Here is a 21,215-nt window from a genome sequence, read left to right as displayed (position 1 = left end):
AAGTTTTGTTTCTGAGGCAGTTACTGAAACAGCAAAGATTTGTAGAGCTGTAACATCGTTTCTTTTTCACTCCCAGCCAGGACCAGCTGGGCATTTATTAGTGATGCTTTGTCAAGTCTGCTTCAAGATCACATGGCATCAGAAAAAGGTGCCAGAAAGCCCCAACCTTTCCCCTTCAATTCACAGCTCTGCAGATACCAAACCCTAGGTCCTCTGGGTTTCCTTGCATTTCTAACGTATGCTCCTCGAATCTTCATTTAATGCAGGCAGCTGGCTCGAAATACCCCAGAACAATGAGTTTACTCCTAAGCATCCTGAAAGCCCCCTGCACCAAAACTGAAGCAAAGTAAAAAGAACATGGAACGGTGGGTGGTCGTGTAGTAGTTTTCATTAGCTACAATGCCACCAGCACAGTAGCTACTGAGATAAGAATGGATTCAGACCTTACCATAAAGATTTGCCCTCAAGAACATGAAAATAATAAAATGAATGTATAGTTCATGTTCTGAATACTGCTACCACCTGTTAATTGAAGCATTTGCACCTATTGATAAAATTAAGTAATTCCATTTTGTTTACCCCCATCATCATGGTAATATAATAATGTTGGGTCTCAGCTCTACTACTGATGCTACTATGTATGATCTTCATTAGGCCATGGTACTCTTTCAATATGCTGCTATACTCAAAGGAACATGTACTACGGTAACATGGCACTTCTGTCTGCTACTGAGATTCTTTACCATCGGAAACCATGGAATAAGTGCTTTCCTGATGAATAAGGTGCCACAGGATTTTTTGCTGCTGTTCCTGATTTAAATACTAACAAAAAGTCTGCCAACAGCAATACCCCACCCACAAGAGAGTACCACACAGATGGGAAGGGGCAGGTGGAGCAAGGTGCGCTAACCATTTCTGCCCCTTGTAATTAGCTTTATGCTTGCTCCATAGGAGTGTATGAGCTGTGAGAGGTGTCACTGTTATTCTGAACAGCTCAGCTGAAGATAAAGGAATAAAACCAGACTCCCTCAGGAAAGTGTTTTAAGCTTGGGTTTTAGAACATTTCTTCCCTCCGCCCCCAACTCTGAGTTTTAGATAATCTGTTATAGAACATGGCTAAAAGACACATTCAACTAGACACCTAATCCAATTTCTGACACAGTATTTTAAACTAAGCATGCTTAGGAAGTGAAGGGAGAAACAACAACTCACCTAAAATGTAGATCGTCTGTTGATCACTTCTTTGTCCAAGGGAATTGGTCACCTTACAGACGTAAGTCCCAGTATAATTGTAAGTCAACTGACTGTTGAAATGCAGAGTATTATTTGAAGACATTAAACCTTCAGGCCATTGCCCATCCAACCTAACAATATTTGGAAGTTTAAGCATTCTCAGAATTTACACAATAAAATTTAAATGCAAAATGTATTATCTGACCTGGCTGGTGGCTCCTCTTCCCCTGCATGGCATCTGGGGTCATGTTAGACCCATCCCCAGATTTCTCCCTCAGCTGTCGGAAGCTCTCCCAACTCCCTCCTCTCCTGCCCCGTCTCATCCCCCATACTTCCTATAGCCATTGCTCCTCAGCTGCAGAGAGAGGAATCACTGTACAGGGAGTTGCTCCCCGTGTATCCAGATCCCCTTATACCCAGAATCCTCCCGACTAGCCCCACTCTCCCTGCACCTGGACCACCCCAACAACCCACCCTACCAAGCCCCAACCAGTTGCACCTGGATCCTGACCCCACTGGATTCCCACACTGAGCACCCACCCACACCTCACACTGAGCCCCAACCACCTTCACCTGGACCATCCTGCAGAGTTGCATTAACACTGCACCCAGAACTGTCCAACAAGTCCCTGTGCATCCAGATCTCCCCCCACTGCACCCAGATCCCCTACTAAGCCTCCCGCACCCAGATTGCCCCACATAGAACCCTCCCAACCCACACCTGGATTCCCCCACACTAAGCCCCTCCACCCTTGGATCTTGCCTGCCCTATTGCATATGGCACATAGGGTAGGGCCCTGGGGTGTTTCTGGGGCACACTATGTCACAGTTGGGTGCAGCCTCACCACTCAGTCTGTGTCCCGGGGGGGAGGGGTGGCACGGTGGAGCTGCACAGTGATGTTCCATCTCTGTGCAGCCAGTGTCCCGAGCTCCCCACACCATGCTAGAGCCTCCACATTTATTTGACAATTATTTAAAATATTGTATGTAGAATTTTTTGGTGCAGAATGCCTTCACAAGGAGTCTTTTGTGCTCTTCTGCAGGTTTGTAGGCTGTAAATAAATCATCTTCCATCTTTTGAAGTAAGGCTTGAAGGACACATTTTCCAAACACATTTACAAGAATGAGCAATCTTAAAACAGACCAACTTTATCACCAGTTTAGCTCCAAATCCTGTCAATGGAATTAAGTTCAGGGCCTGTGTGGGGATGGTGTTGCAACCACAGGGTGAGTCACCATAGAAGAAGAGGATGGAGGGTAAGCAAGCTCAGAGAAATGAGTTGGCAGGCCGGCTCCAGACCCCAGCGCGCCAAGCGCGCACTTGGGGCGGCGTCCCGCAGGAGAGTGGCAGGCAGCTCCGGTGGACCTCCCGCAGGCATGCCTGTGGAAGGTCCGCGCTGCTCCCGTGGCTCTGGTGGACCTCCCACAGACATCTGCAAATCCTAGAGTCGTCCCTGTGAGTTGGTACCAGTGCAGAGCACAGGGGCGGCTCTAGGCGACTGGCAGAGCGCCCCCCATGGCTTGCCGCTCCAGACACGCGCTTGGCGTGCTGGTGCCTGGAGCCACCCCTGACGGAGTGCCTCTCAGTACCTTTCAATAATGATGATTCGGGCTCTTTGAGGATTCGGAGGTCTTTGTGAGATAGGAGTCTGGACAGTACCAGGACGTGTGAATGTGTTTTCTCAGGAGTAAGCATATAGGATGGTGCTGGATGCAGCACCAGAATAGGTATGGTACACTTTTCACTTCTGGCTATGGAAGACTGTACCAATAAGGACTTTGCCTCCAAATCTCAAAATGAAGGCTGAGTCGGATGCCAGTGTCGGAATCTCTCTAGATGACTTCTAGGTATGCTCCTGTGGTCACAGTACTCCAGGAAAGGGAGCCTCACAAATATCTGTGTTTGGACATGAGGTCTCAAGACCCAGATCAAGGAAGTGACTTTCTCTTTTTTGTCTGATTCTGGAGAATAGGGTCTTTCCTTGGGAAGTCTAGTGTCTTTGGTTACTGCCGAAGCAGAGCTGGTCAAAAGAACCAATATATTTGGGTCTGACTCACCACCTGAGTTTCAAAAAGCACTACATAAATAGAAATGTATGTTTTTCCTACCTCAATTTTTTAGATCTGTTTTTAAATCTTAAGTAGACTTTACATTTAGAGGGAATGTGGATTTCTCCCAAGCAGCAGAGAGGCAGGCTGAATCTCCATCACTCCAAGGGAAGAACTTATGGCACATATGGAAAGGTTTGAAGTCCAGGGTCTACAACCTAACCCACACTTGGGGCTGCGGATGAGTGCCGGGAATTGAGGGCGGAGGTGAGGGAGAGAACAGGGACCCAGAGGAAAGAAGGGGTGAACCCTCTCAAAGCGTGAACTTGTTCTAACAGAAAAAATAAATCTAAAAAGAAACTAAAATGAGAAAGGCATAAGAAAGCAAAGGGTAGCCAGCTACATAGTTCAACTGCTGGGCACGGACTATTCTGTTGCAAGACACTGGCAGTTTATTGGGGTATAAGGGCATAGGTGCGGACACCACTGGCAAACATCGCTGATCAAGAGTGCACGAGCAGGCAGCATATACTGACATAGAGCACCCACAGGGACATTACTCAAAGAAGAGAGAGAGAGAGTGAGAGTGTGTGTGTGTGTTTTTCCATGAGTGAAGTGTCAACACAATCTGCCATGCAACACCACATGCTACAGCTACTTTTCATGAACAGTACCCTAAAAATTCAACATGTACAGTGAATGAACATCCTCAGACTTTCTTCCACATGAGCTTTTGCTGACTATAGGCCAATGACTTCTAGACAATTTTGGAAATGTTTTATTTCTGCAGTTTAATAGCTATCCTGTTTGATAATCTCAGTTTTCCCACCATAGGAGTCAAGTGGCTAAACATGCTCAAATCTGTACTTATGTTACTTCTGATTGTACATGCATGGACTTTTATTGTCATTTCATTGCGTGAACACAACACACTGCTGCAATACACACTCATTTGTCATCTCCCCAGCCAAACAAGGATTCATTAACCTCGTTGTGTACAGATTTGTCCATCTACTTCCAGGTTATTAAGATCGCTCAGCATGTGTTATTACCATAACTGAGAATATAACCTAGCCCCTTTATCTTAAAATTCAGTGGACAAAACGTAAAAATACAGCTATTCTGCACCAGTTCAATTCAAACGCACTATTTAGAATTTAAACTGGATTTGAAATCAACTTCAACTGAAATGTTTTCTGTGACAAAGAGGTACAGATGAGATTCTACCTTTGCTTTCCCCAAATGCCACTACTTTGTTCATTTTTTCAGAAGCAAGTACAAGTAAATACCCCACACATGACGCAGCCCTCCAGCCTTGCATAACAGTGGTCTGACCCTCTGCATTGTAGCTCAGTATCCTGTCAATAAATGGCAACCTCAACTTTTTAAAGTCGGCATTCTTATCATGATTAAGTTTCTGCCAAGGAGTTTATTACAAGAAATTTGTATATACGTTCATCTCCAATTTCTTGAAATTAAAGTTCTCTGCTTTTACAAACCATGTTAGACTTGTCTATACCACATGAGGAATGAAACTAAATCTGGGAATTGGTTTAAGTGTTATGAAAGCCCCTTTAGTGAGAAGGTTAACATATCTTGTAAAACTAGATTAGTTACTTGTCCTTATTACTTTTAACCTGAATCATAACATGTTGGAGAGGATAGGAGGGGATTTTTTGTTAATCCAACTGGTTTAAATGTGATCCAATTGAGACTACTTCATTTGTTTCTTAATTTTTAATGTAATACTTGGATAGCATATTTTGTTTTGCATTTAGGAGGTATATAGCAGGACCGCTTGGAAATAGTGACCATAATACAATAACATTCAACATCCCTGTGGTGGGAAGAACACAACTGCCCAACACTGTGGCATTTAATTTCAAAAGGGGGAACTATACAAAAATGAGGGGGTTAGTTAGACAAAAGTTAAAAGGTACAGTGACTAAAGTGAAATCCCTGCAAGTTGCATGGGCCCTTTTTAAAGACACCATAATAGAGGCCCAACTTCAATGTATACCCCAAATTAAGAAAAACAGTAAAAGAACTAAAAAAGAGCCACTGTGGCTTAACAACCATGTAAAAGAAGCAGTGAGAGATAAAAAGACTTCCTTTAGAAAGTGGAAGTCAAATCCTAGTGAGGCAAATAGAAAGGAACACAAACACTGCCAACTTAAGTGCAAGAGTGTAATAAGAAAAGCCAAAGAGGAGTTTGAAGAACGGCTAGCCAAAAACTCCAAAGGTAATAACAAAATGTTTTTTAAGTACATCAGAAGCAGGAAGCCTGCTAAACAACCAGTGGGGCCCCTTGATGATCAAAATACAAAAGGAGTGCTTAAAGATGATAAAGTCATTGTGGAGAAACTAAATGGATTCTTTGCTTCAGTCTTCACGGCTGAGGATGTTAGGGAGATTCCCAAACCTGAGCTGGTTTTGTAGGTGACAAATCTGAGGAATTGTCGCAGATTGAAGTGACACTAGAGGAGGTTATGGAATTAATTGATAAACTCAACATTAACAAGTCACCGGGACCAGATGGCATTCACCCAAGAGTTCTGAAAGAACTCAAATGTGAAGTTGCGGAACTATTAACTAAGGTTTGTAACCTGTCCTTTAAATCGGCTTCGGTACCCAATGACTGGAAGTTAGCTAATATAACGCCAATATTTAAAAAGGGCTCTAGGGGAGATCCCGGCAATTACAGACTGGTAAGTCTTAACATTGGTACCGGGCAAATTAGTTGAAACAATAGTAAAGAATAGGGGATGGAGAATAAGACTGAGAATATATTATTGCTCTTATATAAATCCATGGTACGCCCACATCTCGAATACTGTGTACAGATGTGGTCTCCTCACCTCAAAAAAGATATTCTAGCACTAGAAAAGGTTCAGAAAAGGGCAACTAAAATGATTAGGGGTTTAGAGAGGGTCCCATACGAGGAAAGATTAAAGAGGCTAGGACTCTTCAGCTTGGAAAAGAGAAGACTAAGGGGGGACATGATAGAGGTATATAAAATCATGAGTGGTGTTGAGAAAGTGGATAAGGAAAAAGTTATTTACTTATTCCCATAATACAAGAACTAGGGGTCACCAAATGAAATTAATAGGCAGCAGGTTTAAAACAAATGAAAGGAAGTTCTTCTTCACGCAGCGCACAGTCAACTTGTGGAACTCCTTACCTGAGGAGGTTGTGAAGGCTAGGACTATAACAATGTTTAAAAGGGGACTGGATAAATTCATGGTGGCTAAGTCCATAAATGGCTATTAGCCAGGATGGGTAAGAATGGTGTCCCTAGCCTCTGTTCGTCAGAGGATGGAGATGGATGGCAGGAGAGAGATCACTTGATCATTGCCTATTAGATTCACTCCCTCTGGGGCACCTGGCATTGGCCACTGTCGGTAGACAGATACTGGGCTAGATGGACCTTTGGTCTGACCCGGTACGGCCTTTCTTATGTTCTTATGTTTCATTCAAGAAACTTTGGTTGTATGTTTATTATTATTAACCCTGCATTTCAAATACAATTTTAAAAAGCTTTGTCTACACCACGCAGCTTTTAGCGAAATTCCTGTGCCGCTACAGCCATGCTGCTAAGAGTCGTGCAATGAGCGACTCCTGCCGAGAAATTATTGTTCACACTGGCACAGGGGTCAGCAACCTTTCAGAAGTGGTGTGCCGAGTCTTCATTTATTCACTCTAATTTAAGGTGTGCCGATAATGCATTTTAACATTTTAAGGTCTCTCTCTATAAGTCTATAAACTATTGTTGTATGTAAACAAGATTTTTAAAATGTTTAAAATGTTTAAGAAGCTTCATTTAAAATTAAATTAAAATGCAGATCTTATCAGTTTAGTGCAGTGGTTCTTAACCAGGGGTGCATGCACCCCCGGGGCAGGGCTGGTGCAAGGATACTTTATGCCCTGGGCAAAACTTCCACCTCCCCCCCCCCATCCCCCGCACGTCGGTTCATTGATGGTCAAATTCCAAGGAGCCTTTATAAACCCCAGGGGCCAGCCTGCCCAGGGGCCAGCCGTGCCCAGGGGCTGCTCTCCAGACCAGGTTCCCCCTTCCCCTTAACTCCCCTCCCTACCCTGGTGGCCCCTGCCCAGCGTCCACTCACTGGCTTTGCTGGGCTTGGGCCGCTGCAGCAGCTTGGCAGGGAGGAGCTGCCTTCCGGAGGGACCAGAGAGCCAGAGTGTCCTGCTTGCGGCAGCAGCAAGCTCCAGCCATGGGGGAGCCAGCGTGGTGCAGGGGGGCAGCAGCCCTGCAAAGGCAGTGGCGCCACTAGCAGGGAGCACCTGCACCCTCCCACCCCTCCTGCCCAGGCTGCTGATGCAGTGGTGGGGGGGAGCTGAGGAAGGGGCAGTGGCGGCTCACAGTTCCAAAAGCCGCAGAACCTAAGTGTGGTGAGGGGGGAGCCGGGAGGCCTGCCTGCCTGGGTTGCAGCCTGGTGCCCCCCTGGGTGGCTCCTGCAGCAGATGCATGTGGGCGGCAGTCCCCATGTGCCCCCTGGCTCCCTCTCGCCGCACTCGGGCTCTGCAGCTCCCGGAACTGTGAGCCACCGCCCCTCCCACAGCAGGCTCAGGGCCCTGCGCCCCAGTGGCTCATGCTCCCAGGAGCCACAGAGCCCGAGCACGATAAGGGGGGAACCGGGGGGCGTGCCTGCAGCCGGTCTGTAGTCCCAGCCACCAGCCCCACTCCACCTCTGCCAACCCCTGCACTGGCGCTTTTCATCGGTAAAACTTACTCTGTTTGGGGTGGGGAGGGTGTTTTTAACACTGCTAAACGACAAAAGTTTTGCCAACGAAGTTCCAGTGTAAACTTTTAGTCTTTTTTCTTCTAACTGATCCAGGAAGCAACTTGAGGTTACAAGGTGGTACCACAGCTGATCTTTAATGCTTCTTATAGCCCTATTACTATCAGTGATTCTCATAGCACTATTACTGTGCATTACATACACTTAAACACTCACACAAGTTCTTTTCTTTTTGTCAGACAGACTGACCAAGTGAAGTTGAAGTAAAAGGGAAGTTACCTTTTGGGGCCATATATTTGCTCCGGAAGTGGCTCCCTCCAGGGGAACGTACTTAACATGCAAGACTACAGATGGCAGGCAGCAGGACTCTCAGTAAAGGCATCCAATTCATATTGGAGTCATGAAAAACTGCTTTTATCACACAACAGGAAGCCATACAGAGATACCAGATCTCAGCACGGGTTGACTTAAGTTTTGAGTCATGAGGGGAGCCATCTCATGCAGCTTATTTGGAAGTAGATACAATGCCTTACTCTTCACTAGAGCATGGTAAACTTGATGATTGAAATGATACTTCAAGTGTTTTCCATCCCAATTTTCAATGTAATATCAATGTTATATAATTTTATTCAAATAATATCCCAGTTTTTTTGCATTTTTGCTTTATGCACATGGAGGAGGAAGGCTGGACAACAGGTGCTTACAATGTCTTACTGTAACCGGGTCGGACTGACCCCTGTGGCGCCTCCTGCTGGCTGTCCTTGGGAATTAGCTCAGTCCAGTGTTCGGAGCGCCCTCTGCAGGCCGGTGATCCACCTGTCTTCTCCTGGCCCCCTGTCCCTCCCAGGACCTCGGTGCCCCTTTAACTGGGTCTCCCCCTTCCAGGGGAACCCCCACCCCACTATCCCCACTTTGCCTCAGTGTTGGCTACTACCCAGTCATTGTCTAGCCCCACACCCTGGGGCAGACTGCAGTATCAGCCTACTCATCACAGGCAAAGGGGTTTGGACCTGCTGCCTTTGCCTACCCCTGGGTTGCCCACTGCACCCCCCAGTACCTCTTAGCCCTCTGCTAGGCCGCAGCCTGGGGCTTTGCAGGCTGGAGCTCCCCAGCTCCTCTGCCTTTCCCCAGCCCTGCTCCACTCAGGTACCCGGTCTAGCTCCCTGCAGCCAGGCCCATCTCTCTCTACAGCCAGAGACTGTTTTTCTTCTGGCTCCCCTGGCCTTCTTATAAGGCCCTGTTGCTCAGTTTGGGGCGTGGCCCCAGCTGCAGCCACTTCCCCAATCAGCCCAGCCTAAAGCCCCTTCCCAGGGCTGTTTTAAAGCCCCCAAAGGGCAGGAGTGGGTAGCCACCCCGCTACACTTACACTAAGCCCAAGAAACTCAATATCACAAATCACCTGTCAAAGAAGTTATTCCATTTATAAAAATAAGTGGATTTATCCTAAAGCATTGGTAACTGCTCAGACTTCAGAGTAACAATCATTCTTCACTTGTACTTTCCCACCCCAATTGCTACTGCTCCCCTTTCCTTAGGAGCCATCAACTATATAAGGCCAATATTTTTCTTTACAATATCCACGTCTCAATCCATACATCTGATGCATCAGTATGAGACATATTTCAAAAGCAGTCATTTCTAATACATAGAATATGCATTAGTCATGTACTGAAACCAGACAAGCTAGTAGCAGTCAAAGGGCCTTCTTTCCACTATGTCGTAAGCCAGTAGCACCCTTCAAAACTCTCCTTTATTAAGATATTGATTGTGTATTTCAATGGAAAATTCATCTTTTGTTTTCATGAACACTCACCTGGTCCATGTAAATTCCGTGGGCGGTGGATTTGCGTCAGCATTACACTGGAGCTGAACATGCTCTCTTCCAATGAACCAGTTTCCATCATACCCAGTTACTGAAACTTCAGGGGCATCTATAAAATATGAGTCATTTCACATTCCAATATTCAAAGTACATTACTAAAAAGGAGACACGCATTGCTTAGAATGCTATGTCTACATGTTGTATTTAACTAACAGTATGGCAGTGCTTAATCTCCAACGAGCAATGGTAGTCCTACCTGGAAATCTTAGTAAATTACACGTATACATGGGTAGTTGGCATCGGAGGCTTAACATGAAGCAAATCAGTGGGCCCCATAAGTTTTTAGTTTGTTAACTGAAACAAGCGGAGATAATTATATAGTTTTTACGTCAACAATGCCAATTTTTAGCATGATGCAGTGCTAACTTCAATAGTTCAAATATGCCAGATTCTGTGAATTCAAAAAAATTCATATTACACGGTGGTAAATGATGAATTGCACATATGACATGAGTAACTTCTGGCTAATGATTTATACTGTAGTAGGTATCTGCACTGTGCCTATGTTAATAATACTAGTCAAACCAGCAAGGAACTTGAGCGTATTCTTTGTTTAATTTTGTTTTATTTCTTTTCAAAGGACTCAACCAACTAGTAACTGGTGGTAAATATTTAATTTTTTGATAGAGCAGATTACAGCAAGGGGCCTGATGTTCAGTAAGGAAAGAAAGCATCTTTAAAATATTATTACCACTCAGTTGCTTTTCTGAAGTAGTAATTAAGTTACTCTAACCCATCAATATTTTCTATTCTGAGATCTACATCCTACACTTCCTTTCCCCTTCTCCTGCACACCCATTACTGTGTTATGGTTTGTGTTTGAAAATGGATGTCTAAAGCTAACATTTTGAATCCTTAGGAACCCAATATGTTCTGGAATTTGAAAATTCTGGTCATATATTTGATAGCCCAACTTCAGGCATCTATTTTGGATTATGTATCAGAGAGGTAGCCGTGTTAGTCTGGTTCTGTAAAAGCAGCAAAGAATCCTGTGGCACCTTATAGACTAACAGACGTTTTGCAGCATGAGCTTTCGTGGGTGAATGCCCACTTCGTCGGATGCAAGAGTTATGGGTTATGTGGACTAAAGTTTGTAACAGCACATCGAAATGACCAACATAGCATACAATGTAAGATTTTAAGAAATTCAACTTCTTTATGGCAAGTTACAAGTTACTCTTCAATGGGGAGAAACTGACTGGAATTTATTTTGGAGGCAACTCTTGTCAAAATCAGCAGGCCATCAGAGCACCGCATTATTAGTGGTTAATCTAGGGAGACATGCTAAGGCCATGTCTTCAAACTGCAGTTTGGACTATGGGAGTGTGAAAAGGACTCAGCACCTGGTGTGTAATGATATTCACACTCCCACAATCCAAACAGCAAGGCATTGTAAACAAGACCTACATTTGTTAGGGCTTTAATCTGTGACCATCAAGACAGAGTTTTTCAAGCAGCCAGAAGTTCACCAGCAAAGGGCTAGAAAGAGGTCTTTTATTGTTGTATTTGTTAATTAACTGAAATTGAAGTAGTACATGTGCCACACTTTTTCCTTGTGATATGCTAACAGTAGTAAAGATGCAGAATCCAAAACAATCTGGTCATACACAGAAACTTATTTGCTGCAATAAAGACACAAACACTGCTAACAGATGAAAGCTCTGCAAATTTCTACAGCTGAGATAGAACGTGCAGTTATGAAATTATAAAGATTATTATTAGGGTCAAATAAGGAGGGGGGCTTGGTAATTTATCATCTCCTGTCACTTGTTTCTTTTAGGGACATCAAGTTTAACAAACCAAAACACATATACATATATACATTATGTGATAGACCCAGGCCAGTTGGGTACAGCAGAATAGCAGAAGGCAGATATACTGGCCACTGGATTAACAGTTTTCTGTTCCCTGACTGACCAGAGCAGGGGCTGCTCCAGGCTAATGAGAACACCTGACTCTAATTAACCTGTAACGAGTCAGGTGAGGCCATTCAGTTAATGTGACCACCTGACTCTAATTAAGGCCCTGCTGATACTATAAAAAGTGCTCACTCCAGTCAGGCAGAGGAGAGCCAGGGAGCCAGAGGAGAGGAAGTGCGGCTGAAGAGCTGGTTACTGAAGACACCCTCAAACCATCGTTAAAGGAGCCATAAGGTAAGTGTGAAGAAGGGAGAAGCAGGAGAGCTGTGGGGAAGTGGCCCAGGGAAATGTAGCAACTCTGGCAATGAAAGGATGGCTGCCAACAACTGCTACCATTAGGGTCCCTGGGTTGGAACCCGGAGTAGAGGGTGGGCCCGGGTTCTCCCCAACCCACCACTACACGAACAGCTCCTGGAAGGGGAAGTCAGGTCCCTGTCAGGACAGGAGGCTGAACAGAGACTGTGGGAGTTCTCTCACCAACCTCCTTGCAGCCTATGATGAAAAGGGCTCCGTAGACTGTAACCCTGGCCCTAGAGAGAGAAGGGCTACGTGGAGGGTCACAGTGAGCCACTGAGGCTAACATAAACCACCTAGAAGCGCAGGACCCACGGGAGCAAGGTCAGAGCTCTGCCACAATATATACACACATATATATACACACACACAGACATACACACAAAGAAAATAAACTTCCAAGTGGAGGGATTCTCAAATTATCCACACTATCTCTAACACACTCAGTAGTGTAGTGAGTGATCTGGTTAAGCATAGTTACCCCATAACATTTTTCATCACTGAAGTTCTTTGGGAATATCATGACTTGAATGATTCCAAGTGTGAAAGAAATGGCAACCACCATTTCAAGTATTTTTAAATACCTCAATTCTTGTTGACAGGGCTGCCCAGAGGATTCAGGGGGCCTGGGGCAGGTCCAGGTCTTCGGTGGCAATTCAGCGGCGGGTCCCTCTCGGAGGGAAGGACGCACTGCCGAATTCTCACCAAAGAATGGAATGAAGCTGCCGATCGCGGCTCTCCCCGCCCCCGCCGCTTGCGGCGCTTGTACTCACCGGGCAGCGTTCCGAGGGTTTGGCAGCACTTCAGTGGCGGGTCCTTCACTTGCTCCGAGTCTTCCACTGCACTGAAGACCTGGCGCGAGTGAAGGGCCCGCCACCGAAGTGCTGCCGAAAACCCGGAGTGGCTCTTGGGGCCCCTGCAGGGCCCAGGGCAAATTACCCCACTTACCCCTCCCTCTGGGCGGCCCTGCTTGTTGAATGGGAAAACAGATTTTGCTTAAAACAAGTCCCTGTAAAGCTTCCGAGGAGGAACTGAGTATTAGTCATATTTGTTAAAAATAATAAGGGTCCATGAAGAAACATAGGAGGAATCTGAATGGGTAATTAAATCAAGTAGGGAAACTGATTGGATCTCAGGAGCCCTGGGTTCTACTCCCAGATCAGCTAGTGGCCTGCTGCAAGTCCTTGGTCAACTCACTTCACCTCTTCCTAGCTCTGTTTCTCCCATCTGTGTGAGGGGGCAATGATACTGACCTTCTTTGTACACTGCTTGCAGATCTACTGATGGAAAGTATTCTAAGGCCTAGTTGTCATATGACAGACCAGCAGCTATAAAAGCAACAGTTAACTTGTTGTATACTTACATAGTATGTCCAATGTGTAAGGATATCTCATCTCCTTTTCCAAAGTCGGATGCTTCACAACACAAGTTATGAGTCTTCCTCTGGAAAATTTGGTGGGTATGAGTTTGTACTGACTGACAACTGTCACGGTTTCATTTGGAAATAAAGTAGAACTGGATTCCACTTCTCCAAGACCACCTTCCCAATCAATATCTGCAGCAGGTTTTCCAGTGGCTGCTGTACAAATGGCTGCTACAGTCTGATTTTCACCATCTATTAAAGAGTTTGGTCCCTTTGTTAGGCTCACAATGGGTTCAACTATTGAAATAAAAAAATAGTATGTTTTAAGTCAAGACGGAAAAGTAATCAACCTCACTTCAATTCCTGTATGTACATTTTATCCCCAAGAGCTTACAGCTACTAACTCATTTTCAAGGCAGATTTGTTAACCAGCAGGTAAAATTGATGACACAATGGATACTTAAAAGTAATCTGGACAACTGACAGCTCTGACATCCCTGTGCTGCACATTGTCAGGATGGACTGATTTAAAATCAAAGTGATAGAAGTCAGATTTTAATCAGCAAGCAAGAAATCTTGTTTTAAATCATTTATTTTAATCTAGCTTTGTATCTGTACTTTATTCCCCCCCTCCCCCCCAAGGTAAGGTTGATGCTCATTCGTTGGTAACCATTAAAACGTGAAGTGCAACTAAATATAGCCTTTAGGCTACATTTCGTGGGATTGGTTTAACTAACCAGGAAGAGACACTATATTTTACACATTTACTTAAGCAATTCTGTAGTTTAACTTGCATGTACTCAGGTTTTTTATAAATACCACAGAAATGTATGATGCACTTTACAACTACACATCTCCAGTGTGGTTAGAACCCAAATCTTCTTTGTTGTTTACTTCAAGTGCTATCACCTAAGTAGTTTCATAGATACCAGGGTGGGTTTTTTTTGTTTGTTTAGGGTTTTGGTTGTTTGTGGTTAAAGAGAAAGTAGTACTAAAGATTCTTGCTCCACAAGCTATTAAGCAAATCATTATGTCCTTCAGCCTACTTTCTTTGCTAGTTAACAGTGTGACTTGCAGCATTTTGCTCTGGCCATATAGCATTCTTTTCATTTCTCTTCATTTTTCTCTCTTTTTAAATATAGCTATCGAGATAATCAACATGCAAAAACTCAACATCAGGAAAGACCTGAGAGATGCCCAAGAATCAACGACGTCCAGGAGGTTGAACTCGTATACATTAAGGGAAGCCTCTGAGGAAATCAAACTTTTAAGTGCAAGGAAATTTAGTCTACTTATGAATGTCAAGCCAGTTACAAATAAGAGATTGATTTCACTCACATGCTGCAAGGTACTAACAGGGAATATCCAACTGCCCAACATTTTGTGAACTCAAGTGTCCAGAGCATCTCTACTGCAGTTCATATTTAAAAGAAAATAATTCTTACAGTAGTTAGTATTAACTTAAAGTCAATTTGTACATTTTATTTATAAATAAGGTTCAATTATGCATCCACCCACGGAATACAGTTAGTCATTCACCAATTCTTGACCAAACATAGAATTCTTACTTAATCCAAGTGTAGTCTACTATTTAAATAATGCCACTTGTAGATTGAGAGGTTAGTAACTTTGTATAGTAACTCGAGTTCTTCAAGGTGCATCCTACCTACATGCACTCCACTTCAGGTTCATCTTTGACATTTTTGGTAACAGTGCCTGTTCAGCACACTCAGGGGGCTCCAGACCAGTTCATGTCCTGTCTCAAGAATACGGGAAGCCATGCAGGCAAATAGCCCTCAGTTCCTTTGCTATCACCAAAAGAGGGGGAAAAGGGCAAACAGTAGAACACCTATCAAGACGTCTCTAAGAACTTCAGTTCCTGTAAAATTAAACCACCTTTCCTTTCTCAAGTATTGTCCTGAGGGGTGCTCCACTTCAAGCAACTGACAACCAGCATCCATAGGAGGGAGCAGCTTTGGAGTCAGATTTAAGACTGCTGACAAAACAGCACTGTCATTAGCACTACCTAACCTGGAAGCCTGTACCAAGACATATTGTTTGGAAAAACTGAACTGGTGACCAAGTTGTGACTTTGCAAATTTCAGTGTCTCGCACACTTTTCAAACAACTCAGAATATCCCCAGAAACTCATTTTGAAATCTTTGGGTGGAAAGTGTATATTTTTTCTGATCGAGCCACAAAAGAAACAGAGCTTCTAAATGTTCTGGCTCTGTCCAGATACAAAGCTAACACCCTTCTGACATTCAGAGTATGGAATGTAGATTCTGCCCTGGACTGGTCCGGCTGGGAAACGGATGGGGGAGGGGGAACCACACATACAGAGGAAGGTATATGGCCTGGTTAGTGCAGAAATGGAAGAATGGTTTAGGTAGACGTTTGAGATGAGTTTGTAATGAAACTTTTTTTCCTTAATACTGTAAAGGGGCTCCAATATTAATGCCCCTAATGATCGGGCCCAGGTGCAGAAGTGATGCCATTTTAATAGGTAAAGGGAATAGAAAACAACTACTGTAGCTAGAGGCAAAAATGAAGGTTCCATGAAGCTGTTAAGGACCAAGCTCAAGCCTCGTACCAGAGCAGGTTGGCTTATTTGTGGGAAGGACCTGCATTGCTGGCATATGATGGTGTACCAATCCATGCAACAAACCTCGATGCCAACTCTGCCCACAGATCTACATCAGCGACACCATCACAGGACCTAACCAAATCAGCCACACCATCACCGGTTCATTCACCTGCACATCCACCAATGTAATATATACCAGCAATGCCCCTCTGCTATGTACATCAGGCAAACTGGACAGTCCCTACGGAAAAGGATAAATGGACACAAATCAGACATTAGGAATGGCAATATACAAAAACCTGTAGGAGAACACTTCAACCTCCCTGGACACACAATAGCAGATTTAAAGGTAGCCATCCTGCAGCGAAAAAAACGTCACGACCAGACTTCAAAAAGAAACGGCTGAGCTCCAGTTCATCTGAAAATCTGACACCATCAGCTCAGGATTAAACAAAGACTGTGAATGGCTAGCCAACTACAAAAGCAGTTTCTCCTCCCTTGGTGTTCACACCTCAACTGCTAGAAGTGGGCCTCACCTTCCCTGATTGAATTAACCTCATTATCTCTAGCCTGCTTCTTGCTTGCATATATATACCTGCCCCTGGAAATTTCCACTACATGCATCTGACAAAGTGGGTATTCACCCATGAAAGCTCATGCTCCAATACGTCTGTTAGTCTATAAGGTGACACAGGACTCTTTGCTGCTTTTACAGATCCAGACTAACACGGCTATCCCTCTGATACATGGAATGTATTGTTCACTGAGATCAAATAAAGGCCATATATATCTTTTCTACAAGACAAAAGCATTCCTTTTATACTTATCATTTATTTTCTAAAATCCTTTACAGGTTTTACAGCTTTAAGCTTTCTGATACATTGAATACTACTAAATTTGTGCCATCTCTTTTTTCTTAACAGGACTAAACAGCTCAAGTCAAAACTCAATGATTTGGTAAAATCCAGATCAAGTGAGGCAACTAACATTTCAAGTAGATAAAACACTTTGGAGGCAGAGGTTTCCTCAAGAAAAGTATCAAAATAGAAGCTAGGAACCATTCTGCTCAAGATGAAGCCTACAGGAAACCTGAGGAAGAAAAGAAGCATGGGAGACACTTAAATGGCTAATTCTTGAGAGAGGGGCTTACAGTGCAATTTGACCAACTCACCTAACAAATAATAGCAACAAAGCACTATATGTTAAGGCTTAAAACAGTAATAGACTATTCTGCAGTTCACCCAGACAAGGGGAGGAAGGAACAGAGCTCAGTAATACAGCAAGACTTGATCAGACACTGCCTAACTGATGAACGGATGTAAATATTGATAACTCATTTTAACACTTTCCCAGGTTAAGAGCAGCAGATAAACAAATTAGCACTTCAGAGAGTCAAGCACTTATCACAGCCTGTTTGGAAACTGAAGTAGGATTCCTGATTTGTGCCAGGACTTTGGAGAAGATTCCTTTATCTGACAACACATGGTCATACTTTAACTCCACCAATATTTAAAGACATCTCACTTTACTGCTCAACTCAAGGGTTCCCAAGTTCATACCTCTCAAAAACCTTCCCCTTTGACTACAGGTTAAACTCAAAACGTAGCATGCATCAGGTCTAAACTCAAAATGTGTATTGTTCTTCATGTTACTATAGTCCTGGAGACTTTCTACCCACGCAACATCTGTCTCATGGGTATTCCACAGTGCACCATCTAAGCCACAATCATGGCCTTCTCTGTGCTTACAATGATGGTCTGAGGGGCAAAGGCCTTCCTGATTGTCTTTACAAGAAATAATTGCTTCGTATCCAACTATTTTTCAAGGTGCCCCATCCTTCCCCTCACTCACAGAGCTGTACAGTTGATAAGCAATTCTTTTGTGCCGTCCTTAACATGGAACACTTTACTCATTCAGCCTTTTAAATTAATTATTTAAGGAAGAAAAATAACTGAGGAACTAGAAACATGTTGCTTCAAATCCAAGTTGTAGAAAGTAGCAGCCCACAAAGAAAATAATAGTCCATATTTCACAGAAGCAGTTCTAGGACTTACTGTGCTAGAGTAATTGGGAGACAAATATCAACTCAAAAAAAATTCATTCTGGTTACAGTCATTGCCACATCAAACATGTCCCTGTGTATTAAAACTAACATTATTGCTTAAAATGTTTAATGGTGATATATTATTCAGCTACTTTCAGGAATTTCTCCATCATCAAATCTTTTTATTTTGCTTAAGTACAGCTGGTCTTTTTTACAAAAAAGATGTTACAGCCAAGAGCAAAATTACATACAGAATGGAAACAACGCATAATTTCACCTCCTATTGGTGAGGGTTTGTCTACACTTTTTTCTTCCATGCCTGTATCTCTAGTCATTAGCCTTTTAGCTAAAATCACTAATTTATAAGTAAAATAAACTCATTTTAACCACTGTTAATGGCATTAATATCAAAGAGAAAACCTAAGAATATGGATTAGTAAGATAAGGCCCCAGATAAGTTTACTTCAACCATCTTAAATACTCAATATTTTTGAAAAAATCAGTTACTTCGTATTTGCTGGACTACCCTCCCTAATCTTTTAATCAGCCATTACATTTCTTTTTAAAACAGTACATAGCAATTTACTTATTTCACCATCAAAAGACTTTCTATAGTCATTTAGTATCTCATCAGCTCAATACACCTGAAACATCCTAAACAGAACTCCTTTTCCATTTAAGTCAACAGCTACATTATTTATTCTAAATTTCAGAACAAGCTTTGTTGTTTTTTGCCTTTAGTTGAACTGCTTCTAAAATTTGAGAAGAAAGCTTCTAAATAAAAATGCTTGACATTTTTCCCATTCACGTGCAGTTTATTTTAAACATACAAGAATGTGAACGTTTATTTTTAATTAACTGCACTATTTTAGCACATTTTTGTCAAACATTTGAAATAGCAACAATTTCACCTCAGCTTACTGTAACCCAACAAAGAATTTCTTCACTCAGCAAGCACTGTCCAGTATATTAATTCCATCACTCAATGTCTATTTTCTCCTTCTTGCACTTAAGGCCCAACCATATTACCTACTTTAAAAAAAAATGCACACACTATTCTCAGCTTTTGGATTATTTGACAGAGTGCCTGGATCTTCTGATTTAAAAAATGTAAGTCCTCCCCAAATCACTAAGAATGACTCTGAATCAAAAGGCTTGTAGTCTTCTCGTGGATGTGGCTACGATGACCAAAAAAAGTCAGAAACCAACTAATACTGCATTACAACACCTACTCTGCGTTGTCTTCTAAGTCAGCCAAGAGGATTGTTAAAGTAAACTTGAGACAGAAGAATAAGTTGTATACTTCTGTAAGTCACAGCATTAAGAAACTCGATCACTTCCTACAAAGCTGGAGCCCACTAACAATATTTGAAACATCTGTCAAACCCCACTACTGAACTTTCAGTACACAGCAGGAAGGTAAACACGGCCAATCATTATGTGGCAAGATACTGTGCTGTAGATTCAGACCCCAGCTTGCCACACACGATGTCTCCATGTAACCAAGTCCTATGAAGTTTGTTTAGCTTTTTGTGGGGGCTTTTGGGGATAAAAAAATTAAATATAAAATTAAAAAGCAAACATACCCAATACAGTTACAGTTGTTGATGACTGAGCATTTCCTAGTGGGAATGTAACTGCTTTGCATACATATTCTCCTGAATCAGAGAAGCTTATATTGTTTAGGGTGATAGTTGCATCAGTAAGTGAGTAGTTCTTAAGTGACACTCTTCCTTGGTAGTCTCCTCGAGCAGTAAACCCATATTTAGGATGATGAACAGCAATGGTGTGTTTACTTTTACCATGCATCTTCTCCCATGAGATTTGTGTTATTGTTCCATTTATTTCAATTATGCATTTCAGGGTGACATTCTTCCCCCAAACTGCTGTTACATGTGGATCAACAACTGGTTCAAACAAGGCACCTAAAAACAAAGAAATGTTGTGTTAGTTGAGAGATGGGTCCAAATCACTAAGTTAAGAACCATATTCCAAGATAGTTGTCAACAGGGAAGGTGGGACCTTGAGCTCTTCAGGGTGTTGGGATCCAAAGTTTTATTAGGGCTCAGTGCACAGAGCAGACTCATGAAGTTAATTTTCTCCTACTGATTACTACCTTCCTACCACACATTCAATCTTTGAGAGCAAACTGACTATACAAAGGTACTTCTACTGTTCTTCTGGCCATTTGGTTTAACTGTATCATGTCCTATTAGGGAACCAAAGTAAGATTCCCTAAAGCATCAAAAAAACCAACACCACCCCCAAACAAACAAAAAATCCCCCAAAACAAACCACATGTCCAGTACTGAAGGATGAGTCACAGGAAGTTGAACTGTTTAACACAGTGGTCTCCATAGTGGGGTGCACAAGAGGATCCTTCAGGTGCGTGGCAGGAGGAGCGCCATACTAACAGCTAAAATGCTGTACTTTCCCAGACTGAACTGTGGTTTGGAGATTCTTAAGCTGCGATTCTCCACACTAAACTTTTCCTTTCATAATAAAATTGAACAGTTACCTTTTATCTTTCAGCTCACCACCCTGTTAGAATTACATTGCGGAACACTTTTTTCTCCTTACCTTTCATGTGTATGGAGAGTAGCACGATCAAGGAAACGTGAAGCTGCCAGTTTGATGCCTCCAGCCAACCCATTGCTGCAGGAGAGGAGTGATTCTGATTTGCCTGTGTTCTTCTGGGTAGTCCCTGTGCTTCGCCTCTGTCAGAGCCTCAGACAAGTCTGCCAGCAAGCCTGAGAGGAGAATGTAAAAGACAAACCTGTTACAAACCAGTTCTGTCACCACACAGACCTCAGTTGATCACCTCGTGGGGAGGACAACAGCAGGGAGGCAAGGATCCCAAGCTGGAGTGAATTCCTGAGACAGGAGCATGGTCTGACTGCCCACACAGGGATCTGTGTAAACTTGGAAGCTGCCCCCACCCTCAGTTCCTTCTTGACGGAAACACTGACAGAGGGGAAGGAGGGTGGGTCATGGAATGGATATAAGCAACACATCTCCAAGAACACCAGTTACGGAACAGGTAACTGTCTTTTCTTCTTCCAGTGCTTGCTCATGTCCATTCCA

General features: G+C 43.2%; 1 protein-coding gene across 1 annotated transcript in view; it reads right to left on the bottom strand.

Moving 5' to 3' along the window:
- Window positions 1–20,881, bottom strand: part of LOC120375385 (nectin-3-like) — a 31,763-nt gene extending 10,882 nt beyond the window's left edge. Inside the window, exons 1-5 of the mRNA XM_039496006.1 lie at window positions 20,712–20,881; window positions 19,718–20,056; window positions 13,501–13,797; window positions 9,856–9,973; window positions 1,213–1,364 (exon numbers count right to left, since the gene is read on the bottom strand). Of these exons, the coding sequence (XP_039351940.1) occupies window positions 1,213–1,364; window positions 9,856–9,973; window positions 13,501–13,797; window positions 19,718–20,056; window positions 20,712–20,784 (979 nt within the window). The 5' untranslated portion in view covers window positions 20,785–20,881. The remainder of the gene's footprint in view (window positions 1–1,212; window positions 1,365–9,855; window positions 9,974–13,500; window positions 13,798–19,717; window positions 20,057–20,711) is intronic.
- Window positions 20,882–21,215: the final 334 nt, after the last annotated feature.

This window comes from Mauremys reevesii, linkage group 12, assembly GCF_016161935.1.
Source record: "Mauremys reevesii isolate NIE-2019 linkage group 12, ASM1616193v1, whole genome shotgun sequence".
Classification (NCBI taxonomy): Eukaryota; Metazoa; Chordata; order Testudines; family Geoemydidae; genus Mauremys; species Mauremys reevesii.
This window is presented reverse-complemented; position numbering and strand designations above follow the sequence as displayed.